The sequence below is a fragment of the Neopsephotus bourkii genome, unplaced genomic scaffold (assembly GCF_033783945.1).
Source record: "Neopsephotus bourkii isolate Nb327-2 ecotype Australia unplaced genomic scaffold, CSIRO-AGI_Nbou_v1 NB_409, whole genome shotgun sequence".
NCBI lineage: Eukaryota > Metazoa > Chordata > Aves > Psittaciformes > Psittacidae > Neopsephotus > Neopsephotus bourkii.
The window spans coordinates 210,823-237,287 of NW_026900913.1; the positions used below are offsets into that span (position 1 = coordinate 210,823).

Below are 26,465 nucleotides of genomic sequence, written 5' to 3' on the forward strand. Positions count from 1 at the left end.
GGAGCCCCATCTCTGAAGGCACAGTGGTGATGGAGAGGTGCTTTGGTGATGATGCTGGTGGTGCTTTGGGGTCGGAGCCCCATCCCACAGGGCAGAGTGGTGATGGTGTTGGTGGTGCTTTGGGGTTGGAGCCCCATCTCTGAAGGCACAGTGGTGATGGAGAGGTGCTTTGGTGATGATGCTGGTGGTGCTTTGGGGTCGGAGCCCCATCCCACAAGGCACAGTGGTGATGGAGGGGTGCTTTGGGGTGACTTTGGTGGCACTTTAGGTTCAGGACCCCCTCCCACAAGGCACAGTGGTGATGGTGCTGGTGGCACTTTGGGGTCAGAGCCCCATCTCTGAAGGCACAGTGGTGATGGTGGTGGTGGCACTTTGGGGTTGGAGCCCTATCCCACAAGGCACAGTGGTGATGGAGAGGTGCTTTGGTGATGATGCTGGTGGTGCTTTGGGGTCGGAGCCCCATCCCACAAGGCACAGCGATGATGGAGGGGTGCTTTGGGGTGACTTTGGTGACACTTTAGCTTCAGGACCCCACCCCACAAGGCACAACGTGGTGACACAGGGGCCATGGGGATGCCAGCAGTGGCACCCTCTCTGGTGATGGCAACAGAACTGGGGTGCCATTGGCACCGCTTTGAGTGCCCCCCCCTAACCCACAGCGAGGTTCCCACTGCGCTTTGGAGCCCTATCCCCACCCCAGCGCCGCGGCGAGCTCAGAACCCCCTCGCCTCCATCCTCAGCGTCACCACTGCCGGCGGCACCTTCTTCTTGAGCCGGTTGAAGTCCTTGGCCGAGCGCCACAGCCAGGTCTGCAGCTCCTTGAGCAGCCAGAAATCATCCATCTTCTTCAGGAAGTCATTGGGGGGCCCCCCCCCGCCTTGCACCGGGGTCCCGTGGGGCGATGCCGGGGGGCCGGCGGGCAGCGGGTACCCGAGGGAGGACATGACCCCCGCGATGCTCAGCACCAAGCCCTGCAGGCTGGAGCAGAAGTGGCCCAGGCGATGGCGCAGCTCGGCCGTGCCCTGCGCGTCCAGCGCCCGCAGCGAGCACAGCACCCGGCTGTAGGCCCGGTAGTTGGCGGCCAAGCGGGCGTTGTCGGTCAGGCCCCGCCACAGCTCCAGGTCCACCGTGGCGCTGGGCACCCGCTCGGCCCGGGCCAGGCGCGGGGGGTTGAAGTCAGGCTCATTGAAAGGGGGGCCCAGGTAGTTCAGCTGGAAGGGATGGGAAAGGGGGGGGATGGGGGTGATGGGGGGCAACAGTGAGGTGGCTGTGGTTGTGTTCTGCTCGTATGGGGTTGCTGTGGCCCTCCTGCAACCTCTGGCAGTGTCCCCCTCATCCTCGTACCCACGTCCTGATCATCCAGGTACCCATGTCCCCCTGTGCACATCCCCTGTGTCTATGTCCTCCTCATCCTGGTACCCACATCCTTCTTATCCAGGTACCCATGTCCCCCTGTGCACATCCCCTGTGTCCATGTCCCCCTCATCCAGGTACCCACATCCTTCTCATCCAGGTACCCACCTCCCCCTCATCCACATAACCATGTCCCCCTGTGCACATCCCCTGTGTCCATGTCCTCCTCATCCTGGTACCCATGTCGCCCTCATCCAGGTACCCATGTCCCCCTGTGCACATCCCCATGTCCCCCTATCCAAATCCCCTGTATCCATGTCCCCCTCATCCAGGTGCCCACATCCTCCTCATCCAGGTACCCACATTCTTCTCATCCACATACCCATGTCCCCCTGTCCAAATCCCCTGTATCCATGTCCTCCTCATCCAGGTACCCACATCCTTCTCATCCAGGTACCCACATCCTTCTCATTCAGGTACCTATGTCCCCCTGTGCACATCCCCTGTGTCCATGTCCCCCTCATCCAGGTACCCACATCCTTCTCATCCAGGTACCCACATCTTTCTTATCTAGGTACCCACATCCTTCTCATCCAGGTACCCATGCCCCCCTGCTCATCCAGGTACCCACATCCTTCTCATCCAGGTACCCACATCCTTCTCATCCAGGTACCCACATCCCCCTGTGCACATCCCCGTATCCATGTCCCCCTCATCCAGGTACCCATGTCCCCCTGTCCAAACCCTCTGTATCCATGTCCCCCTCATTCTGGTACCCATGTCCACCTGCCCACATCCCCCGTCTCCATGTCCCCCCATCACAGGTCTCTATGTCCCCCTGTCCCCCACATACCCACCATGTCCCAGGCTTCTATGTCCCCCGTTTGGTCATGGCCCCCTCTTTGCAGGTCTTCATTCCCCACTGCCCACCGTGTCCCCATCCCCATGTCCTACTTGTCACAGGTCCCCACATCCTTCTGCCCACCTTGGTCCCAGTCTGTGTCCTCCTCTCCATGTCCCCAGGTGCAAGTGCCCCCCATGTTCCAGGTCCCCACATCCCACAGTCTGGATACAGCCCCCTCCTCCCATGTCTCCGGGTCCCCCTGACAACCCTGTCCCAGGTCCCCATGTCCCTCCTTGCCCATCGCATGTCCCTACCAGGCTCCCTGTCCCCAGAGGGGAAGGTGCCATCTCCCTGCCTCCATGGCCCTGCCTCTCTGGCCCCATCCCCATCCCTATCCCCATCCCACCCCTGCCCGTGCCCACCCAGAGGCACTCATGGGGGGGTTGACCCTAACCCCAACCCCAAGGTGGAGCCACCCTCGTCACTGCCAGCACCCCAAGGGCACGGCAGGGCAGGGATGGAGGAGCCAGTGGGAAGGGATGGCAGATACCGGCACCCTGCACCCTGCCTGCACCCTGCCTGTATCCCATACCCTGCACCCTGTCTGCACCCTGCCTGCACCCTGCACTCTAACTGTATCCTGTACCCTGCACCCTGTCTGCACCCTGCACCCATCCTGTCCCCTGCACCATGACTGTAGCCTGTACCCTGTACCCTGCCTGTACTCTGCACCCTGCCTACACCCTGACTGTATCCTGTAACCTGCACCCTCCCTGTACCCTGCCTGGACCCTGCCTGGACCCTGCCTGGACCCTGCCTGTACCCTGCCTGGACCCTGCAACCTGACTGTATCCTGCACCCTGCACCATGACTGTGTCCTGTACCCTGCACCCTGCCCGCACCCTGCACCCTGCCTGCACCCTGCACCGTGCCTAAACCCTGCACCCAGGCTGCCCCCTGCACCCATCCTGTCCCCCTGCCTGCACCCTGCTCCCTGCCTGCACCCATCCTGTACCCCCTCCCTACACCCTGCTCCCTGCCTGCACCCGCTCTGTTCCCTGCCCACACCCAGTGCTCCTGAGCCATTTCCTGCCCTGGGGCACGGCTGCACCCATGGGAGCCGCAGAGCCCAGGGGCAGGGCGGTGCCGTCGGGCAGGGGCACGGGAGAGCAAACAGGGACCTGCGGGGGGGGGGGGGGGGGAGAAACGGGCCCGGCTGAGGGCACCTCCCGTGTGATGGACACGTGTGTGTGGGTACAGGGATGGGGCACTGATGGACACGTGTGTGTGGGTACAGGGATGGGGCACAGGGATGGACACGTGTGTGTGGGTACAGGGATGGGGCACTGATGGACACGTGTGTGTGGGTACAGGGATGGGGCACTGATGGACACGTGTGTGTGGGTACAGGGATGGGGCACTGATGGACACGTGTGTGTGGGTACAGGGATGGGGCACGATGGACACGTGTGTGGGTACAGGGATGGGCACTGATGGACACGTGTGTGTGGGTACAGGGATGGGGCACTGATGGACACGTGTGTGTGGGTACAGGGATGGGGCACTGATGGACACGTGTGTGTGGGTACAGGGATGGGGCACTGATGGACACGTGTGTGTGGGTACAGGGATGGGGCACTGATGGACACGTGTGTGTGGGTACAGGGATGGGGCACTGATGGACACGTGTGTGTGGGTACAGGGATGGGGCACTGATGGACACGTGTGTGTGGGTACAGGGATGGGGCACTGATGGACACGTGTGTGTGGGTACAGGGATGGGGCACTGATGGACACGTGTGTGTGGGTACAGGGATGGGGCACTGATGGACACGTGTGTGTGGGTACAGGGATGGGGCACTGATGGACACGTGTGTGTGGGTACAGGGATGGGGCACTGATGGACACGTGTGTGTGGGTACAGGGATGGGGCACTGATGGACACGTGTGTGTGGGTACAGGGATGGGGCACTGATGGACACGTGTGTGTGGGTACAGGGATGGGGCACTGATGGACACGTGTGTGTGGGTACAGGGATGGGGCACTGATGGACACGTGTGTGTGGGTACAGGGATGGGGCACTGATGGACACGTGTGTGTGGGTACAGGGATGGGGCACTGATGGACACGTGTGTGTGGGTACAGGGATGGGGCACTGATGGACACGTGTGTGTGGGTACAGGGATGGGGCACTGATGGACACGTGTGTGTGGGTACAGGGATGGGGCACTGATGGACACGTGTGTGTGGGTACAGGGATGGGGCACTGATGGACACGTGTGTGTGGGTACAGGGATGGGGCACTGATGGACACGTGTGTGTGGGTACAGGGATGGGGCACTGATGGACACGTGTGTGTGGGTACAGGGATGGGGCACTGATGGACACGTGTGTGTGGGTACAGGGATGGGGGCAGTGATGGACACGTGTGTGTGGGCACAGGGATGGGGGTACAGGGATGCAGGCACTCTGATGTACATGTATGTGCAGGCACACGTGCATGCATCCCCCCAGTGCACACCACACGCATGCACCCACCTGCACACCCTCCTTTACATGCAGGTAGGGGCATCCCTGGCTGCTGGCAATGGGGCAGCCACTCCATCCCCTTTCCTATGGGGGGGGCTCCACCTTGTGCAACCCCATGATGTTTGTCCCTCCATCCCATCCCATCCCATCCCATCCCATCCCATCCCATCCCATCCCATCCCATCCCATCCCATCCCATCCCATCCCCATCCCATCCCATCCCACCCATCCCATCCCATCCCATCCCATCCCATCCCATCCCATCCCATCCCACCCATCCCATCCCCATCCCATCCCATCCCATCCCATCCCATCCCATCCCATCCCATCCCATCCCATCCCCATCCCATCCCATCCCATCCCATCCCCATTACAGTGGCACACACACACACGCTGCGTGCATCAGCTCCGGGTGGGATGCAATGCGATGCGATGCGCACAGGGATGATGAAGAGGACCCCCCCCCCTGTTCCCATTGTTGCTGTAGGGTTCAGGTGCCCCAACTCACGTAGGTGCCGGCCAGGGAGCGGAGCTGGTGCTCCAGGTAGCGGGTCAGGTCGTAGGTCTGCTGGATGGAGTGGCCGGGGCCCAGCTCCTCGGTGCAGTTCAGCGCCGGCAGCGCGGGCAGGTGGCAGAGCGCGGCACAAAGGAACGTGAGGACCCCCCAAGAGTCTCCTGCGGGGACACGGGGAATCAGCACACTGGGGTGGGGAGACCCCAATGGGAGCACGGGGATGCCTCAGGTTGGGAATGGGGACATCTCAGTTATGGGTATAGGGACATCTCAGTTGTGGGTATAGGGACATCTCAGTTATGGGTATAGGGACATCTCAGTTGTGGGTATAGGGACATCTCAGTTGTGGGTATAGGGACATCTCAGTTATGGGTATAGGGACATCTCAGTTATGGGTATAGGGACATCTCAGTTGTGGGTATAGGGACATCTCAGTTATGGGTATAGGGACATCTCAGTTGTGGGTATAGGGACATCTCAGTTATGGGTATAGGGACATCTCAGTTATGGGTATAGGGACATCTCAGTTATGGGTATAGGGACATCTCAGTTATGGGTATAGGGACATCTCAGTTGTGGGTATAGGGACATCTCAGTTATGGGTATAGGGACATTCTCAGTTGTGGGTATAGGGACATCTCAGTTGTGGGTATAGGGACATCTCGAGTTATGGATAGGGACATCTGCAGTTACGGGTATAGGGACATCTCAGTTACGGGTATAGGGACATCTCAGTTGTGGGTATAGGGACATCTCAGTTACGGGTATAGGGACATCTCAGTTACGGGTATAGGGACATCTCAGTTACGGGTATAGGGACATCTCAGTTGTGGGTATAGGGACATCTCAGTTACGGGTATAGAGACATCTCAGTTGTGGGTATAGGGACATCTCAGTTATGGGTATAGGGACATCTCAGTTACGGGTATAGGGACATCTCAGTTACGGGTATAGGGACATCTCAGTTACGGGTATAGGGACATCTCAGTTGTGGGTATAGGGGACACATCCCAGTTACGGGTATAGGGACATCTCAGTTGTGGGTATAGGGACATCTCAGTTACGGGTATAGGGACATCTCAGTTGTGGGTATAGGGACATCTCAGTTACGGGTATAGGGACATCTCAGTTGTGGGTATAGGGACATCTCAGTTTACGGGTATAGGGACATCTCAGTTACGGGTATAGGGACATCTCAGTTGTGGGTATAGGGACATCTCAGTTACGGGTATAGGGACATCTCAGTTACGGGTATAGGGACATCTCAGTTGTGGGTATAGGGACATCTCAGTTGTGGGTATAGGGACATCTCAGTTGTGGGTATAGGGACATCTCAGTTGTGGGTATAGGGACATCTCAGTTATGGGTATAGGGACATCTCAGTTGTGGGTATAGGGACATCTCAGTTGTGGGTATAGGGACATCTCAGTTACGGGTATAGGGACATCTCAGTTATGGGTATAGGGACATCTCAGTTGTGGGTATAGGGACATCTCAGTTACGGGTATAGGGACATCTCAGTTGTGGGTATAGGGACATCTCAGTTGTGGGTATAGGGACATCTCAGTTGTGGGTATAGGGACATCTCAGTTACGGGTATAGGGACATCTCAGTTGTGGGTATAGGGACATCTCAGTTACGGGTATAGGGACATCTCAGTTGTGGGTATAGGGACATCTCAGTTACGGGTATAGGGACATCTCAGTTGTGGGTATAGGGACATCTCAGTTACGGGTATAGGGACATCTCAGTTACGGGTATAGGGACATCTCAGTTGTGGGTATAGGGACATCTCAGTTACGGGTATAGGGACATCTCAGTTACGGGTATAGGGACATCTCAGTTGTGGGTATAGGGACATCTCAGTTGTGGGTATAGGGACATCTCAGTTATGGGTATAGGGACAGTTCTCAGTTACGGGTATAGGGACATCTCAGTTACGGGTATAGGGACATCTCAGTTACGGGTATAGGGACATCTCAGTTGTGGGTATAGGGACATCTCAGTTACGGGTATAGGGACATCTCAGTTGTGGGTATAGGGACATCTCAGTTACGGGTATAGGGACATCTCAGTTGTGGGTATAGGGACATCTCAGTTACGGGTATAGGGACATCTCAGTTGTGGGTATAGGGACATCTCAGTTACGGGTATAGGGCACATCTCAGTTACGGGTATAGGGACATCTCAGTTGTGGGTATAGGGACACTCTCAGTTACGGGTATAGGGACATCTCAGTTACGGGTATAGGGACATCTCAGTTGTGGGTATAGGGACATCTCAGTTGTGGGTATAGGGGACAGATCCCCAGTTGTGGGTATAGGGACATCTCAGTTGTGGGTATAGGGACATCTCAGTTATGGGTATAGGGACATCTCAGTTGTGGGTATAGGGACATCTCAGTTGTGGGTATAGGGACATCTCAGTTACGGGTATAGGGACATCTCAGTTATGGGTATAGGGACATCTCAGTCTCTGTGGGTATAGGGACATCTCAGTTGTGGGTATAGGGACATCTCAGTTACGGGTATAGGGACATCTCAGTTATGGGTATAGGGACACTCTCAGTTGTGGGTATAGGGACATCTCAGTTACGGGTATAGGGACATCTCAGTTGTGGGTATAGGGACATCTCAGTTGTGGGTATAGGGACATCTCAGTTGTGGGTATAGGGAAATCTCAGTTACGGGTATAGGGACATCTCAGTTGTGGGTATAGGGACATCTCAGTTACGGGTATAGGGACATCTCAGTTGTGGGTATAGGGACATCTCAGTTACGGGTATAGGGACATCTCAGTTGTGGGTATAGGGACATCTCAGTTACGGGTATAGGGACATCTCAGTTACGGGTATAGGGACATCTCAGTTGTGGGTATAGGGACATCTCAGTTACGGGTATAGGGACATCTCAGTTACGGGTATAGGGACATCTCAGTTGTGGGTATAGGGACATCTCAGTTGTGGGTATAGGGACATCTCAGTTGTGGGTATAGGGACATCTCAGTTGTGGGTATAGGGACATCTCAGTTATGGGTATAGGGACATCTCAGTTGTGGGTATAGGGACATCTCAGTTGTGGGTATAGGGACATCTCAGTTATGGGTATAGGGACATCTCAGTTACGGGTATAGGGACATCTCAGTTACGGGTATAGGGACATCTCAGTTGTGGGTATAGGGACATCTCAGTTACGGGTATAGGCGGACATCTCAGTTACGGGTATAGGGACATCTCAGTTACGGGTATAGGGACACATCCCCGAGCCCTTGTGGGTATAGGGACATCTCAGTTACGGGTATAGAGACATCTCAGTTGTGGGTATAGGGACATCTCAGTTATGGGTATAGGGACATCTCAGTTACGGGTATAGGGGGACATCTCAGTTACGGGTATAGGGACATCTCAGTTCCGGGTATAGGGACATCTCAGTTGTGGGTATAGGGACATCTCAGTTACGGGTATAGGGACATCTCAGTTGTGGGTATAGGGACATCTCAAGTTACGGGTATAGGGACATCTCAGTTGTGGGTATAGGGACATCTCAGTTACGGGTATAGGGACATCTCAGTTGTGGGTATAGGGACATCTCAGTTACGGGTATAGGGACATCTCTAGTTACGGGTATAGGGACATCTCAGTTGTGGGTATAGGGACATCTCAGTTACGGGTATAGGGACATCTCAGTTACGGGTATAGGGACATCTCAGTTGTGGGTATAGGGACAGTCTCAGCTTGTGGGTATAGGGACATGTCTCAGTTGTGGGTATAGGGACATCTCAGTTGTGGGTATAGGGACATCTCAGTTATGGGTATAGGGACATCTCAGTTGTGGGTATAGGGACATCTCAGTTGTGGGTATAGGGACATCTCAGTTATGGGTATAGGGACATCTCAGTTACGGGTATAGGGACATCTCAGTTACGGGTATAGGGACATCTCAGTTACGGGTATAGGGACATCTCAGTTGTGGGTATAGGGACATCTCAGTTGTGGGTATAGGGACATCTCAGTTGTGGGTATAGGGACAGCTCAGTTACGGGTATGGGGACATCTCAGTTACGGGTATAGGGACATCTCAGTTGTGGGTATAGGGACATCTCAGTTATGGGTGTAGGGACATCTCAGTTATGGGTATAGGGACATCTCAGTTGTGGGTATAGGGACATCTCAGTTATGGGTATAGGGACATCTCAGTCTATAGGTATAGGGACATCTCAGTCTGTGGGTATAGGGACATCTCAGTTATGGGTATAGTGGCACATCTCAGTTGTGGGTATAGGGACATCTCAGTTATGGGTATAGGGACATCTCAGTTGTGGGTATAGGGACATCTCAGTTGTGGGTATAGGGACATCTCAGTTATGGGTGTAGGGACATCTCAGTTGTGGGTACAGGGACATCTCAGTTATGGGTGTAGGGACATCTCAGTTGTGGGTATAGGGACATCTCAGTTGTGGGTATAGGGACATCTCAGTTATGGGTATAGGGACATCTCAGTTCTGGGTATAGGGACATCTCAGTTGTGGGTATAGGGACATCTCAGTTATGGGTACAGGGACATCTCAGTTATGGGTATAGGGACATCTCAGTTGTGGGTATAGGGACATCTCAGTTGTGGGTATAGGGACATCTCAGTTATGGGTATAGGGACATCTCAGTTATGGGTACAGGGACATCTCAGTTATGGGTATAGGGACATCTCAGTTGTGGGTATAGGGACACCTCAGTTGTGGGTATAGGGACATCTCAGTTATAGGTATAGGGACAGCTCAGTTATGGGTATAGGGACACCTCAGTTGTGGGTATAGGGACATCTCAGTTATAGGTATAGGGACAGCTCAGTTGTGGGTATAGGGACATCTCAGTTGTGGGTATAGAGATATCTCAGTTGTGGGCATGGGGATAGCCTCTCTGTGGGTATAGGAACACCTCGGCTGTGGTCATGGGCACTATGGGTACAGGGACACCCAGCTGTAGGTACAGAGACACCCCAGCTGTAGGTACACAGAGCAGCTCCCTCCACCAGCCCCATTATCCCAGAGCAGCTCCCTCCATCAGCCCCGTTATCCCGGAGCAGCTCCCTCCATCAGCCCCGTTATCCCAAGCAGATCCCTCCATCAGCCCCGTTATCCCAGAGCAGCTCCCTCCATCAGCCCCGTTATCCCATAGCAGCTCCCTCCATCAGCCCCATTATCCCAAGCAGCTCCCTCCATCAGCCCCGTTATCCCGGAGCAGCTCCCTCCATCAGCCCCGTTATCCCGGAGCAGCTCCCTCCATCAGCCCCGTTATCCCATAGCAGCTCCCTCCATCAGCCCCGTTATCCCGGAGCAGCTCCCGCCACCGTCCCGTTATCCCGGAGCAGCTCCCCTCCATCAGCCCCGTTATCCCGGAGCAGCTCCCTCCATCAGCCCCGTTATCCCGGAGCAGCTCCCCCTCCCATCAGCCCCGTTATCCCTGAAGCAGCTCCCTCCATCAGCCCCGTTATCCCTATAGCAGCTCCCTCCATCAGCCCCGTTATCCCGCAGAGCAGCCCCCCTCATCGGCCCTGTTATCCCGGAGCAGCTCCCTCCATCAGCCCCGTTATCTCCGAAGCAGCTCCCTCCATCAGCCCCGTTATCCCATAGCAGCTCCCTCCATCAGCCCCGTTATCCCGGAGCAGCTCCCTCCATCAGCCCCGTTATCCCAAGCAGCTCCCTCCATCAGCCCCGTTATCCCGGAGCAGCTCCCTCCATCAGCCCCGTTTTCCCAAGCAGCTCCCTCCATCAGCCCCGTTATCCCATAGCAGCTCCCTCCATCAGCCCCGTTATCCCATAGCAGCTCCCTCCATCAGCCCCGTTATCCCAGAGCAGCTCCCTCCATCAGCCCCGTTATCCCATAGCAGCTCCCTCCATCAGCCCCGTTATCCCGGAGCAACTCCCTCCATCAGCCCCGTTATCCCGGAGCAGCTCCCTCCATCAGCCCCGTTATCCCGGAGCAGCTCCCTCCATCAGCCCCGTTATCCTCCCAAGCAGCTCCCTCCATCAGCCCCGTTATCCCGGAGCAGCTCCCTCCATCAGCCCCGTTATCCCGGAGCAGCTCCCTCCATCAGCCCCGTTATCCCATAGCAGCTCCCTCCATCAGCCCCGTTATCCCATAGCAGCTCCCTCCATCAGCCCCGTTATCCCGGAGCAGCTCCCTCCATCAGCCCCGTTATCCCAAGCAGCTCCCTCCATCAGCCCCGTTATCCCATAGCAGCTCCCTCCATCAGCCCCGTTATCCCATAGCAGCTCCCCCTCCCATCAGCCCCGTTATCCCAAGCAGCTCCCTCCATCAGCCCCGTTATCCCATAGCAGCTCCCCGCATCGGGCCCCGTTATCCCAAGCAGCTCCCTCCCGCATCAGCCCCGTTATCCCATAGCACGCTCCCTCTCATCAGCCCCGTTATCCCAGAGCAGCTCCCTCCATCAGCCCCGTTATCCCATAGCAGCCCCCATCAGCCCCGTTATCCCAGAGCAGCTCCCCTCCATCAGCCCCGTTATCCCATAGCAGCTCCCTCCATCAGCCCCGTTATCCCATAGCAGCTCCCTCACATCAGCCCCGTTATCCCATAGCAGCTCCCCCTCCCCATCGGCCCCGTTATCCCAAGCAGCTCCCTCCATCAGCCCCGTTATCCCGGAGCAGCTCCCTCCATCAGCCCCGTTATCCCAAGCAGCTCCCTCCATCAGCCCCGTTATCCCGGGGTGATGCTGGTGTGCAGGGGGGGGCTATGGGGGTGTGGGATCTGACCCCTCCGGGCTCCCCCCCATGCGCTGCAGCAACAATCCTTTATATGGTCTGGAGCGAGCGCGGCTCATGGCATTCCCGCCGGGAACGCCGCTCTGGGTTATATTTGGGCACGCCAGCACCGCAGCCACCAGCACGGGGGCAAGGGGGGACCGAGGGGCCTGGGGGGGGGCATGGATGGATGGAGGGATGGATGGAGGGATAGAGGGATGGAGGGAGGGATGGAGGGATAGAGGGATGGAGGGAGGGATGGAGGGAGGGATGGAGGGATGGAGGAAGGGATGGATGGATGGAGGGAGGGATGGAGGGAGGGATGGATGGATGTAGGGAGGGGATGGAGGGATGGATGGATGTAGGGAGGGATGGAGGGATGGATGGATGTAGGGAGGGATGGAGGGAGGGATGGAGGGATGGATGGATGTAGGGAGGGATGGATGCATGGAGGAAGGGAGGGAGGGAGGGATGGATGGAGGGACGGATGCATGGAGGGATGGAGGGAGGGATGGAGGGAGGGAGGGGTGGATGCATGGAGGGATGGAGGGAGGGAGGGATGGATGCATGGAGGGATGGAGGGAGGGAGGGATGGATGCATGGAGGGACGGATGCATGGAGGGATGGAGGGATGGATGGAGGGAGGGAGAGAGGGATGGATGGATGGATGGATGGATGGTAGCATGGATGGAAGGAGGGAGGGAGGGAGGGGTGGATGCATGCAGGGATGAATGGGTGGATGGAGGGAGGGATGGATGGAGGGAGGGAGAGAGGGATGCATGCATGGATGGATGGATGGATGAAGGGAGGAAGGGGGGGATGGAGGGATGGATGCATGGAGGGATGCATGGAGGGATGGAGGGAGGGATGGATGCATGGATGAAGGGAGGGAGGGAGGGAGGAATGGGGGGGGGGGGGGGATGCCGGGAACAGGGCCACGCTGCTCCGCCGGGTCCCCATCGCGGGCCAAGGTCGGGATGGACCCGGCCCCGGGCTGAGCCCGCGCGCGTCACCGCTCCCCGTCAGCGGCCGCCGGGAGCGGCCAAGAGCCGGTGACGCACGAGGGTCCCCGGGGACACCCCCGCGGGATGGGGGAGCCTGGGGTACCCCCTGCGGCTTGCACCGGCGATACAGCCCGGGAGCAGGCAGCACACTGCTTGTACCTGCGATACCCCCTATGGGTGTGCAACACTGCCTGTACCGGCAATACAGCCTATGGGTGTGCAACACTGCCTGTACCTGCGATACCCCCTATGGGTGTGCAACACTGCCTGTACCGGCAATACAGCCTGCAATGGGTGTGCAACACTGCCTGTACCGGCAATACAGCCTATGGGTGTGCAACACTGCCTGTACCTGCGATACAGCCTATGGGTGTGCAACACTGCCTGTACCGGCAATACAGCCTATGGGTGTGCAACACTGCCTGTACCGGCGATACAGCCTATGGGTGTGCAACACTGCCTGTACCGGCAATACAGCCTATGGGTGTGCAACACTGCCTGTACCGGCAATACAGCCTATGGGTGTGCAACACTGCCTGTACCTGCGATACAGCCTATGGGTGTGCAACACTGCCTGTACCGGCAATACAGCCTATGGGTGTGCAACACTGCCTGTACCGGGCAATACAGCCTATGGGTGTGCAACACTGCCTGTACCTGCAATACAGCCTATGGGTGTGCAACACTGCCTGTACCTGCAATACAGCCTATGGGTGTGCAACACTGCCTGTACCTGCAATACAGCCTATGGGTGTGAAACACTGCCTGTACCTGCGATACAGCCTATGGGTGTGAAACACTGCCTGTACCTGCGATACAGCCTATGGGTGTGCAACACTGCCTGTACCGGCGATACAGCCTATGGGTGTGCAACACTGCCTGTACCTGCAATACAGCCTATGGGTGTGCAACACTGCCTGTACCTGCGATACAGCCTATGGGTGTGCAACACTGCCTGTACCTGCAATACAGCCTATGGGTGTGCAACACTGCCTGTACCGGCAATACAGCCTATGGGTGTGCAACACTGCCTGTACCAGCAATACAGCCTATGGGTGTGCAACACTGCCTGTACCGGCAATACAGCCTATGGGTGTGCAACACTGCCTGTACCTGTAAAACAGCCTATGGGTGTGCAACACTGCCTGTACCGGCAATACAGCCTATGGGTGTGCAACACTGCCTGTACCTGCAATACAGCCTAATCCTGGGTGTGCAACATCCTGGCCTGTACCTGCGATACCCCCTATGGGTGTGCAACACTGCCTGTACCTGCGATACAGCCTATGGGTGTGCAACACTGCCTGTACCTGCGATACAGCCTATGGGTGTGCAACACTGCCTGTACCTGCGATACAGCCTATGGGTGTGCAACACTGCCTGTACCTGCAATACCCCCTATGGGTGTGCAACACTGCCTGTACCTGCGATACAGCCTATGGGTGTGCAACACTGCCTGTACCTGCGATACCCCCTATGGGTGTGCAACACTGCCTGTACCGGCAATACAGCCTATGGGTGTGCAACACTGCCTGTACCGGCAATACAGCCTATGGGTGTGCAACACTGCCTGTACCTGCAATACAGCCTATGGGTGTGCAACACTGCCTGTACCTGCGATACAGCCTATGGGTGTGCAACACTGCCTGTACCTGCGATACAGCCTATGGGTGTGCAACACTGCCTGTACCTGCGATACAGCCTATGGGTGTGCAACACTGCCTGTACCTGCAATACAGCCTATGGGTGTGCAACACTGCCTGTACCTGCAATACAGCCTATGGGTGTGCAACACTGCCTGTACCGGCAATACAGCCTATGGGTGTGCAACACTGCCTGTACCTGCGATACAGCCTATGGGTGTGCAACACTGCCTGTACCTGCAATACAGCCTATGGGTGTGCAACACTGCCTGTACCTGCAATACAGCCTATGGGTGTGCAACACTGCCTGTACCTGCGATACAGCCTATGGGTGTGCAACACTGCCTGTACCGGCAATACAGCCTATGGGTGTGCAACACTGCCTGTACCTGCGATACAGCCTATGGGTGTGCAACACTGCCTGTACCTGTAATACAGCCTATGGGTGTGCAACACTGCCTGTACCTGCGATACAGCCTATGGGTGTGCAACACTGCCTGTACCTGAATGCCTATGGGTGTGCAACACTGCCTGTACCTGCAATACAGCCTATGGGTGTGCAACACTGCCTGTACCTGCGATACAGCCTATGGGTGTGCAACACTGCCTGTACCTGCAATACAGCCTATGGGTGTGCAACACTGCCTGTACCTGCAATACAGCCTATGGGTGTGCAACACTGCCTGTACCTGCGATACAGCCTATGGGTGTGCAACACTGCCTGTACCGGCAATACAGCCTATGGGTGTGCAACACTGCCTGTACCTGCAATACAGCCTATGGGTGTGCAACACTGCCTGTACCTGCGATACAGCCTATGGGTGTGCAACACTGCCTGTACCTGCAATACAGCCTATGGGTGTGCAACACTGCCTGTACCGGCAATACAGCCTATGGGTGTGCAACACTGCCTGTACCTGCGATACCCCCTATGGGTGTGCAACACTGCCTGTACCTGCAATACAGCCTATGGGTGTGCAACACTGCCTGTACCTGCAATACACCCTATGGGTGTGCAACACTGCCTGTACCTGTAATACAGCCTATGGGTGTGCAACACTGCCTGTACCTGCGATACAGCCTATGGGTGTGCAACACTGCCTGTACCGGCAATACAGCCTATGGGTGTGCAACACTGCCTGTACCAGCGATACAGCCTATGGGTGTGCAACACTGCCTGTACCGGCAATACAGCCTATGGGTGTGCAACACTGCCTGTACCTGCAATACACCCTATGGGTGTGAAACACACTGCCTGTGCCTGTAACACACACTACAAGAACCCAACACACTGCTCACACATGCACTACCCTGCTCATGCTTGTATTACACCCTATGGGTGTGCGGCACTCTGCTTGTACCTGCAGTACACCCCACAGGCGTGCAGCACAGGCAGCCAGGCAATGCAGCACACACCAGCATGTTAAGCGCCACGTCTGAGTGGGATGGATAGTGCAAGTGGGCAGCCCAGTGTGCAGGGCTGTGATGCACCACATACGTGTGCCATACACCATATAGTGTGCAATACAACATACAGCTGTGCCATACACCACATACGTGTGCCATACACCATATAGTGTGCAATACAACATACAGCTGTGCCATACACCACATATGTGTGCCATACACCATATAGTGTGCAATACAACATACAGCTGTGCCATACACCACATATGTGTGCCATACACCATATAGTGTGCAATACAACATACAGCTGTGCCATACACCACATATGTGTGCCATACACCATATAGTGTGCAATACAACATACAGCTGTGCCATACACCACATAGGTGTGCCATACACCATATAGTGTGCAATACAACATACAGCTGTGCCATACACCACATATGTGTGCCATACACCATATAGTGTGCAATACAACATACAGCTGTGCCATACACCACATATGTGTGCCATACACCATATAGTGTGCAATACAACATACAGCTGTGCCATACACCACATATGTGTGCCATACACCATATAGTGTGCAATACAACATATACATGCGTCATACACGATCTAGTATTCCATACAACATATACCTATGCCATACACCACATTGGTGTGCCATACACCACATAGGTGTGCCATACACCATATAGTGTGCAATACACCATATAGTGTGCCATACACCATATAGCCGTGCCATACACCATATAGTGTGCAATGCACCATATAGCTGTGCCATACACCACATAGGTGTGCCATACACCATATAGTGTGCCATACACCACATAGGTGTGCCATACACCATATAGTGTGCCATACACCACATAGGTGTGCCATACACCATATAGTGTGCAATGCACCATATGCACCATATAGGTGTGCCATACACCATATAGGTGTGCCATACACCATATAGCTGTGCCATACACCATATAGGTGTGCCATTCAAAACATAGGTGTGCCACACACCATACTGTTGTGCCATACACCATACAGATGTGCCTTACCCCGCACAGATGTGCCATACCCTGCACAGATGTGCCATACACCACATACATGTCCCACACACCATACAGATGTGCCTTACCCCGTGCCTGCCTCCCCCCGCCCCACCCAGTCACGTGACTCACCCAAGCGTGCCGCCGCTGGCCGCGCAGGTGCTGACCCGCGGCGCCCACGTGACGCACGGTGACACGTGTGTGACACACGTGTGACGCACGGCGGGCGCAGCCGGTGCCGGTGGCGCTGCCGCGTGCGTGCGTGCGTGCGGGGGGGGGGGGGCACGTTCCGGTGAGTCACCCGCCCCCGGTGTTTGCTTTGGCCCGGCCCCCACAGCCCCCGGGCGGGATCTGCAGCAGCCCCGGCGCCAAAGCAAACACAGCCGGGACGGGACCGGATGGATGGGGGGGGGGGGGGGACGGGGGGGGGAACCGGGATCGGGACCGGGATGGAGCCGCGGCTGCTGCGGGCACGGGGCTGAGGCACAGGGGAGTGAGGATGAGGAAGAGGCCGGGCGGAGGAGGGGGTGGCCATGGCAAGGACATAGCCGTGGCACAGCAGTGATGGTGGCCCTAGCACCATAGTGGTCATGGCACAGTGGTATCCATAGGACACACATGGCCATGGCACAGCAGTCATGGTGGCCATGACACAGTGGCAGTCATGGCACAGTGGTGGCCATGGCAAGGACATAGCCGTGGCACAGCAGCAATGGTGGTCCTAGCACCATAATGGCCATGGCACAGTCATGTCCATAGGACAGACATGGCCATGGCACAGCAGTCATGATGGTCATGGCACAGTGGTGGCCATGGCACAGTGGTGGCCACGACAAGGACATAGCCATGGCAAGGACATAGCCATGGCACAGCAGTGATGGTGGCCCTAGCACCACAGTGGCCATGGCACAGTGGTATCCATAGGACAGACATGGCCATGGCACAGCAGTCATGATGGTCATGGCACAGTGGTGGCCATGGCAAGGACATAGCCGTGGCACAGCAGCAATGGTGGCCTCACCAAACCACACACCACCAAACAACACCACACATGATCCATAGGACAGACATGGCCATGGCACAGCAGTCATGATGGTCATGGCACAGCGGTGGCCATGGCAAGGACACAGCCGTGGCACAGCAGTGATGGTGGCCCTAGCACCATAGTGGCCATGGCACAGTCATGTCCATAGGACAGACATGGCCATGGCGCAGCAGTGGTGATGGCCATGGCACAGTAGTGGCCACGGCACAGCACTGCTGGTGGCTACGGCCCCATGGTGGCTGTAGCACACACATGGGCATGGCACAGCAGTGATGGTGGCCCTAACACCATAGTGTCCATGTCACAGTTGTGTCCATAGGACAGACATGACCATGGCACAACAGTGATGGTGATCACAGCACACTGGTGGCCACGGCTATGGCAAGAACATGGCCATGGCACAGCACTGATGGTGGCTGTAGTACCACGATGGCTGGGGCGCAGCCATGGCACAGCATTGGTCATGGCACCATAGTGTCCATAGCACACCAGTGACGATGCCCATAGCCCATCCCTGGCAGGGTATTGCCGTTATCCCTATGGCAACAGCAGCCATACAGGGAGGTGGGAGCAGAGCCGGATCCCGGTGACGTCGGAAAGGAAGAGCCCGAGGGTTCCAAAACGGAGCCTGGAGCACGGCCAGGATGCTCCCAACCCACGTAAGCAGCTCATGGGTCACTGCATCACCCCATAGCACCCACAGCAAGGGGAGGGCCTTGGGTACCACTGCGCGCCAATGGGTACCACGGGCATCCATCTCTCCCCCCCCCTTTATCCATGATGGGAATGCCGCCATGGGGCCGGGTGAGCTGTTCCATGGGCATGCTGTGGGCAGAGCCATGGAGGTCAGGAGTGACCACAAAGCTTCCCGAAAGCCTGAAGGGGGGGGGGGGGGGATCCTCAATACTGGAGCTGCTGTCCCAGTGCTCCTATGGGATCATGGCTGTGGCACTGGGGATAAAGGAGCCTCAGTGCAACCCTTCCCGTTTCGCAGCATCACAGGGTTTGGGGTGGTGATGGTCAATGGGAAAAGGGCAGACACCGTTGTCATCAGGGTGGTGGTATTTAACCCCGCTATGGCATCCTATGGGCCCATATGGGGCCATGAGGATGCTCATGTGCCCCATAGCCAAACACTGGGGTCTCTGGTGTCCCTGGTGGTATTTAACCCCATTGTGGCATCCTATGGGCCCATATGGGGCCGTGAGGATGCTCATGTGCCCCATAGCCAAACATCGGGGTCGTTGATGCCCTTTGTGGCATTTAACCCCATTGTGGCATCCTATGGGCCCATAGTGGGGCCGTGAGGATGCTCATGTGCCCCATAGCCAAACATCGGGGTCTCTGATGTCCCTCGTGGCATTTAACCCCACTGTGGCATCCTATGGGCCCATAAGGATGCTCATGTGCCCCATAGCCAAACATGGGGGTCTCTGATGCCCTTTGTGGCATTTAACCCCATTGTGGCAACCTATGGGCCCATAGTGGGGCCATGATGCTGCTCCCATACCCCATAGCCAAACATCGGGGTCTCTGATGTCCCTGGTGGCATTTAACCCCATTGTGGCATCCTATGGGCACAGCAGCAGCCCATAGTGGGGCCATGAGGATGCTCATGTGCCCCATAGCCAAACATCGAGGTCTCTGATGCCTTTTGTGGCATTTAACCCCACTGTGGCATCCTATGGGCCCATAGTGGGGCCATGAGAATGCTCATGTGCCCCATAGCCAAACACTGGGGTCTCTGATGTCCCTTGTGGCATTTAACCCCACTGTGGCATCCTATGGGCCCATAGTGGGGCCATGAGGATGCTCATGTGCCCCATAGTGAAACATTGGGGTCTCTGATGCCCTTTGTGGCTTTTAACCCCATTGTGGCATCCTATGGGCCCATAGTGGGGCCGTGAGGATGCTCATGTGCCCCATAGCCAAACATCGGGGTCTCTGATGCCCTTTGTGGCTTTTAACCCCACTGTGCCATCCTATGGGCCCATAGTGGGGCCATGAAGCTGCTCCCATACCCCATACCCATTGCTGTCACCGATGCCCCCAACCCCTCTCACCCGCATCCCCCCCAGCATCCCCCCCATGGGCTCTGCCTCCCATCCTATGGGTACCACCTGCCTGCTCCCATCCTCCCCCCCTCAGCACCACCATAGACCCCAATGGGGCCCCCCATGGCCAAGCCCCCCCCCCCCCCAACACATGGCCCCGCACCCCCCCCGCAGCGCCGAGTGTTTACATCCTGTCTCCTCCGTGTGTTTATACCGGGAGACTCCAGCGAGCCCGCAGGGGGGGGGGCCTGGGATCCCCGCCCAGCGGCGCGATGGAAACACGGGCATGGAGGGGGGGGGGGGGACCGGGGCCCCCTAATCCCAACCAGACCCCGCGGCCCCGCACGCACACCCCGGCCCGGCGCGGGGCCGGCACCGCGGAGCCGTGGGAGGAGCCCAGGTCCGGTTCCCTGCATCCCGGTGGGGATGAGGAGAGCTTGGATGTGGCCCCAGTGCAGCACCGGACCCACAGGGTTTGCCTATGGGGCACTGAAGGGCTGTGGGGGCGCGTTCCGGTGCCCCAAACCCATTGACATCATTGGTGGCATCACCCAGGCAACAGCCACTATGGGACCAGCAGCTCCCTATGGCCACATCCTGATGCCCAAATGAGCCCTATGTGTCCCTACAGCACCCACCACCATCAACATGGGACCAGCAGCTCCCTATGGCCACATCTGATGCCCAAACCGGCCCCATGTGTCCCTACAGCACCCACCACCATCAACATGGGACCAGCAGCTCCCTATGGCCATGCCCTGATGCCCAAACCAGCCCCATGTGTCCCTACAGCACCCACCACCATCAACATGGGACCAGCAGCTCCCTATGGCCACATCTGATGCCCAAACCGGCCCCATGTGTCCCTACAGCACCCACCACCATCAACATGGGACCAGCAGCTCCCTATGGCCACATCCTGATGCACAAACCGGCCCCATGTGTCCCTACAGCACCCACCACCATCAACATGGGACCAGCAGCTCCCTATGGCCACATCTGATGCCCAAACCGGCCCCATGTGTCCCTACAGCACCCACCACCATCAACATGGGACCAGCAGCTCCCTATGGCCACATCCTGATGCCCAAACCGGCCCCATGTGTCCCTACAGCACCCACCACCATCAACATGGGACCAGCACCCCCTATGGCCACATCCTGATGCCCAAACTGGCCCCATGTGTCCCTACAGCACCCACCAATACCAATATGGGACCAGCAGCTCCCCATGGCCACATCCTGATGCCCAAACCAGCCCCATGTGTCCCTACAGCACCCACCAATACCAATATGGGACCAGCAGCTCCCCATGGCCACATCCTGATGCCCAAACCAGCCCCATGTGTCCCTACAGGACCCACCAACACCAACATGGGACCAGCAGCCCCCTATGCCCACATCTGATGCCCAAATGAGCCCCATGTGTCCCTACAGCACCCACCACCATCAACATGGGACCAGCAGCTCCCTATGGCCACATCCTGATGCCCAAACCGGCCCCATGTGTCCCTATAGCACCCACCAATAGCAATATGGGACCAGCACCCCCTATGGCCATGCCCTGATGCCCAAACCGGCCCCATGTGTCCCCACATCACCTTAACCAAACCCAGGCCACCCCCATCACCACCAGCCCCATGCCCCGGCACCACCGGCTCTTTGCCGGCACAACCCAAACCAGCTGCTCCCCAGATGTGCCATGTGCGCCCTATCGGGGTGCTGCTGATGCCGCACAACCCATGGCCCCCTATGCTATGCAATGGGGTGCCCATAGCACAGCACAGAGGCTCCGGGTGCTGCCATGGGGGGGATGTGGGGTGATTTATGGCTCCGTGGGGCTCAGTGCCACTTAGCAGGGTATAAATCTCCCCCCCTAAGCCCGGCCCTGTAAGCAGAACCCATTGCATTTCCCTTCGGAGGCTGCTCGCTTAATGCAGCCCAGATGTGCGCCGCCACCGTGCCCCGGCCGCCGGCCCCATAGGACCGGGCTCCATAGCGAGGTTGGGGTGACCCCGGTTGGGGGTACCCCAAAACAGAGCAGTGGGATCCCTTTTAAAGCCCCCAATCGGGGCTCGCTCTGCGTCCCCCGTCCCGTCCCGTCCCGTCCCGCAAGGCCCCGGTACCGGTTGTGCCGCCGGTGGCAACGGGAGGGCAATGGAGGAGCCGGGGTTCCCGGCCTCGCTTTTCCGGTTCCCCGGGGCTCGCTCCGCTTTGCCCCCGTCCTGCGTCACCGAGGGAGCCGCGGCCAAAGCGGGCGCCGGCCTCGTGGTGCCCCGGTCCCGGTTCCAGCCCCGGTTCCAGCCCCGGTCCCAGCCCCGGTTCCAGTCCCGGTTCCAGCCCCGGTTCCAGTCCCGGTCCCAGCCCCGGTTCCAGCCCCGGTCCCAGCCCCGGTTCCAGTCCCGGTTCCAGCCCCGGTTCCAGTCCCGGTCCCAGCCCCGGTCCCAGCCCCGGTCCCAGCCCCGGTTCCAGTCCCGGTTCCAGTCCCGGTTCCAGCCCCGGTCCCAGCCCCGGTTCCAGCCCCGGTTCCAGTCCCGGTTCCAGCTCCGGTTCCAGCCCCGGTTCCAGCCCCGGCACCAGCCCCGGTACCAGCCCCGGTACCAGCCCCGGTACCAGCCCCGGCACCAGCCCCGGTACCAGCCCCGGTACCAGCCCCGGTACCAGCCCCGGTACCAGCCCCGGTTCCAGCCCCGGTCCCAGCCCCGGTCCCAGCCCCGGTTCCAGTCCCGGTTCCAGTCCCGGTTCCAGCCCCGGTTCCAGTCCCGGTTCCAGCCCCGGTTCCAGCCCCGGTTCCAGCCCCGGTTCCAGTCTCGATCCCAGCCCCAGTCCCAGCCCCGGTCCCAGCCCCAGTCCCAGCCCCGGTTCCAGTCCCGGTTCCAGCCCCGGTCCCAGCCCCGGTTCCAGCCCCGGTTCCAGTCCCGGTCCCAGCCCCGGTTCCAGTCCCGGTCCCAGCCCCGGTCCCACCGGGTGGGAGCCGCCCGGCGCCCAGGATTTGACCTTTTAAGGGGTTTTCCCGCATGGGGGAACCCCGCATGGGGCCGGGGCCGGGCTCGGGTACCCCCAATGGAGTCCAAAGGGGACGACCCCATCCCTCGGTGCCTTCCATCACCCCCATATCCCGCTGCTGCGCCCCAAGCAAAGCGTTTCCGATCCCAATCCCTGGGGCAGGGAACGGAGCTTCCCCGACCCCATTGAACCCCAATCCCTGGGGCAGGGAACGGAGCTTCCCCGACCCCATTGAACCCCAATCCCTGGGGCAGGGAACGGAGCTTCCCCGACCCCATTGAACCCCAATCCCTGGGGCAGGGAACGGAGCTTCCCCGACCCCATTGAACCCCAATCCCTGGGGCAGGGAACGGAGCTTCCCCGACCCCATTGAACCCCAATCCCTGGGGCAGGGAACGGAGCTTCCCCGACCCCATTGAACCCCAATCCCTGGGGCAGGGAACGGAGCTTCCCCGACCCCATTGAACCCCAATCCCTGGGGCAGGGAACGGAGCTTCCCCGACCCCATTGAACCCCAATCCCTGGGGCAGGGAACACCGGAGCTTCCCCGACCCCATTGAACCCCAATCCCTGGGGCAGGGAACGGAGCTTCCCCGACCCCATTGAACCCCAATCCCTGGGGCAGGGAACGGAGCTTCCCCGACCCCATTGAACCCCAATCCCTGGGGCAGGGAACGGAGCTTCCCCGACCCCATTGAACCCCAACGGCTTTCGTTTTCCTCCCCTTCTTGTCAGTGCTGGGCTTTAACTCTCGGTGCTCAGCGGCCGTTCCCTCCCTGGTAATCACAAACATGCATGGAAAAGAGGGAAGGGGGGAAAGGAAAAGGGGGGGGGGGGAACCCAACCCAACCCCATCCAACCAAACCCCAAACCAGGAGAGGAAAAGGGGGGGGGGGGGAGCCTTAAATCAATGCCAAAAGCCGTTTTAATCGCATCAAATTGAATTCAGCAGCGGCTCGGAAACGCACACCCCCCCCCCGTCCCCTTGTTTCCCCCATAGCAAACAGAGCGCAGGCACCCCCCAACCCCGGCCCCGCTCTTACCTGAGAGCTCCCCAGTAACATTTAGCATAGTCGGGGTGCAGGGAGAGGGGTTTTGGGGGGGCCGAAAGGAGTGGAAGCCAAGCGGAGAGGGAGGGAGGGAGGGAGGGAGGGAAGGGGGGGGCAGCCCGACTGCCCTGGCTCGCTTTGGCTTTGGGGTTGGGTTTGGTGCTTGGCTTTTTCCTCCTCCTCGTCCCTGTTTGTTTTGGTCTCTGCTGCTTGGGGGTGAAGCGGCCAAAAAGCAAAGGAAGTTTGGGGCTGGGTGTGTTTAAAAAGGGGGGGGGGGTTGGTTTTTGGGGGGGGGGGGTCCCCCCAATGCTCCGGTTGCTTTCGTTCGCTGCTTTATCCCCCCCCCCCTTTTTCCTTTCCTCTTTTCCACCTCCTTTGATTGGTGCCCAGGAATGCGAGGATAAAACCCGGAGCGCTTTCACCCTCCTTCGGTTCCCCTCCCGCTTCCCCTCTCCCGATGCCAGGGTTAAGCAGAACCAGGTTGCCCCCAGGAATGCGTTTGATGGGGTTTGTACACAAGAGCGGGCTCCATTCATTCCCTCCCCTCTCCTTCGCCTTCTCTCCCGGCCTTTTCCCCCCCTTCCCCATTCCCTTCGCCTTCCTCCCCATCCCCGGGGTCCCGGTGCTGAGGTTGGGAGCTGGAACCGAGCCTCGGTGCGGTGGGGAAAGAACGGGAAAGGGGGGGAAGGAAAAAGGGGGGGATCCTGGGGTGCTGCCCCCCCTCTTCCCGTTCTCCCCCTCCCTTCGGTTCTGGCTCCCGCACTGCTTTTGTTAGCGGGCGGGGAACGGGGATAGAACGGGATGGGGATGGAAGAGGGGGGGGGGGGGTCTCGTACCTGCTCGCAGCTCCATGCGGGACACAAGCGGGAGCGGGGCGGGGGGTGCGTGCTCGGGGCTGCCCGGGTCCGAGGCTGCGGTCCCGAACACCGGACCGGGACCGGGACCGCGGCTCCCATTTGCTGCCCGGAGCCCTTCTCGCTTCTTCTCCTCCCGACGCACAGAGCGGCCGCCGCCGCACGCCGAGAGCCCGGTCCCCCGGGGAGGGGAAGGGGGGGGAACGGGGGGGAACGGGGGGGGGGGACGGGGCGAGGTGCGGAGGAGCCCGGACGGGAAGGGGGGGAACGGGGGGGAACGGAACGGGGGGTGCCAGCCTGACCCCCCCCCCCCAAACCGACCGCCCCCCCGGGACCGGGGAGGAGCGACGGGAACTTGGGGGATGGGGGGGGTCCCGACGGGGGGGGCACGGATAAACGGAACCCTTCCCCCCCCAACCCCCCCAAAACCCCGGTGCTCCGGTCCGGGGCGGCTGCAGGTGAGGGGAGCGCGGCCGTCGGGGCTCGGTGGGCTCCGATCGCGACTCAGAAGCGGGGCTCAAGGGTGGACGCGGATGGAAGCCCCCCGGTCCCGCACCGCAAAGCGCACCCCCACACCCCCACCCCCTTTAAAGCCGCCGTCCCGCATCCGACGACCCCGTTAAGACGAACCCTGATGGTAACGGGGGGAGCTTGGCCGTGATCGCGGCCCCTTCCTCCCCCCCCCCGGCCCGTTATGAACCGCGGGGGCTGAACGCGCTCCAAACCCGCACCGTCCTGGGGACCCCCCCCCCCCCAACGTCCCCATCTCCCCCTGCCCCAGCCGTGGGTGCTGCCACGGGGGCGAAGGGAACCGGGTCCCGTTCCCCCCCCCCCGGAATAAGGAGCTTTGTTGAAGACAAAGGCGCTGGGAGCGCCGGGAGGTCCGAGGCGGGTCCGTGTCGGCCACAGCCAGGTCCGAGCGTTCCCGGCTCCGTTCCCGGTCGCGATCGCATCCTCCCGGCTGTACCCCGGGGGTGCGGGGGAGCGGGGGGAGCGCTTGGAGCGATGCCACCGCCTTGCGTGGCTCTGAATCCATCGGGATCCGGAGCGCTGGAGCCACCGGGCCCTGGCTTTAGGGGCAGCCGGTAGGGGTAAACCCCACACACGGACCCACACGGAGCGGTCGGGCCGGGGTGGTTTATGGGGCGGTTTATGGGGTGGGAAGCGTGGGTTCGGTGGGGAATCCATAAGGAAGCACCCAACACACGTGGGTCAGGGCGATGGGGGGGGGTCCTCGGGGTGCTTCCCATTGGGACACAGAGCTCTTGGGGTGCTGCAGCGCCATGGGTGACAGAGGGGCCGGTGGGATGGAGCCGCATCCTCCCTCCCCAGCAGCCTGTTATGAGGGGGGGGGGGTCCCCACT

The 26,465-nt window shown here is 59.0% G+C and overlaps 1 protein-coding gene across 2 annotated transcripts; it reads right to left on the bottom strand.

Annotated features, from left to right (window-relative positions):
- Positions 1–709: 709 nt before the first annotated feature.
- Positions 710–25,272, bottom strand: CLCF1 (cardiotrophin like cytokine factor 1). Of its 2 annotated transcripts, none has more exons than XM_061349339.1 (3): positions 25,084–25,272; positions 5,236–5,402; positions 710–1,211 (listed from the first exon to the last, which is right to left on the bottom strand). In XM_061349339.1, the coding sequence occupies exons 1-3, from the start codon at positions 25,097–25,099 to the stop codon at positions 714–716; spliced, it is 681 nt and encodes a 226-aa protein (XP_061205323.1). In that variant the 5' UTR covers positions 25,100–25,272; the 3' UTR covers positions 710–713. The 2 variants fall into 2 exon arrangements, with proteins under 2 accessions (XP_061205323.1, XP_061205322.1); XM_061349338.1 differs by lacking the exon at positions 25,084–25,272 and adding an exon at positions 24,242–24,301.
- Between the last annotated feature and the right edge of the window lie 1,193 nt (positions 25,273–26,465).

Excerpts from the sequence above, each read along its gene's own strand:
- CLCF1 (XM_061349338.1), bottom strand. The coding sequence starts at position 24,269 with ATGCTAAATGTTACTGGGGAGCTCTCAG. Across the intron at positions 5,403-24,241 it reads TGTTACTGGGGAGCTCTCAG|GAGACTCTTGGGGGGTCCTC; the intron begins GTAAGAGCGGGG and ends GTGTCCCCGCAG. Across the intron at positions 1,212-5,235 it reads GCTCCCTGGCCGGCACCTAC|CTGAACTACCTGGGCCCCCC; the intron begins GTGAGTTGGGGC and ends CATCCCTTCCAG.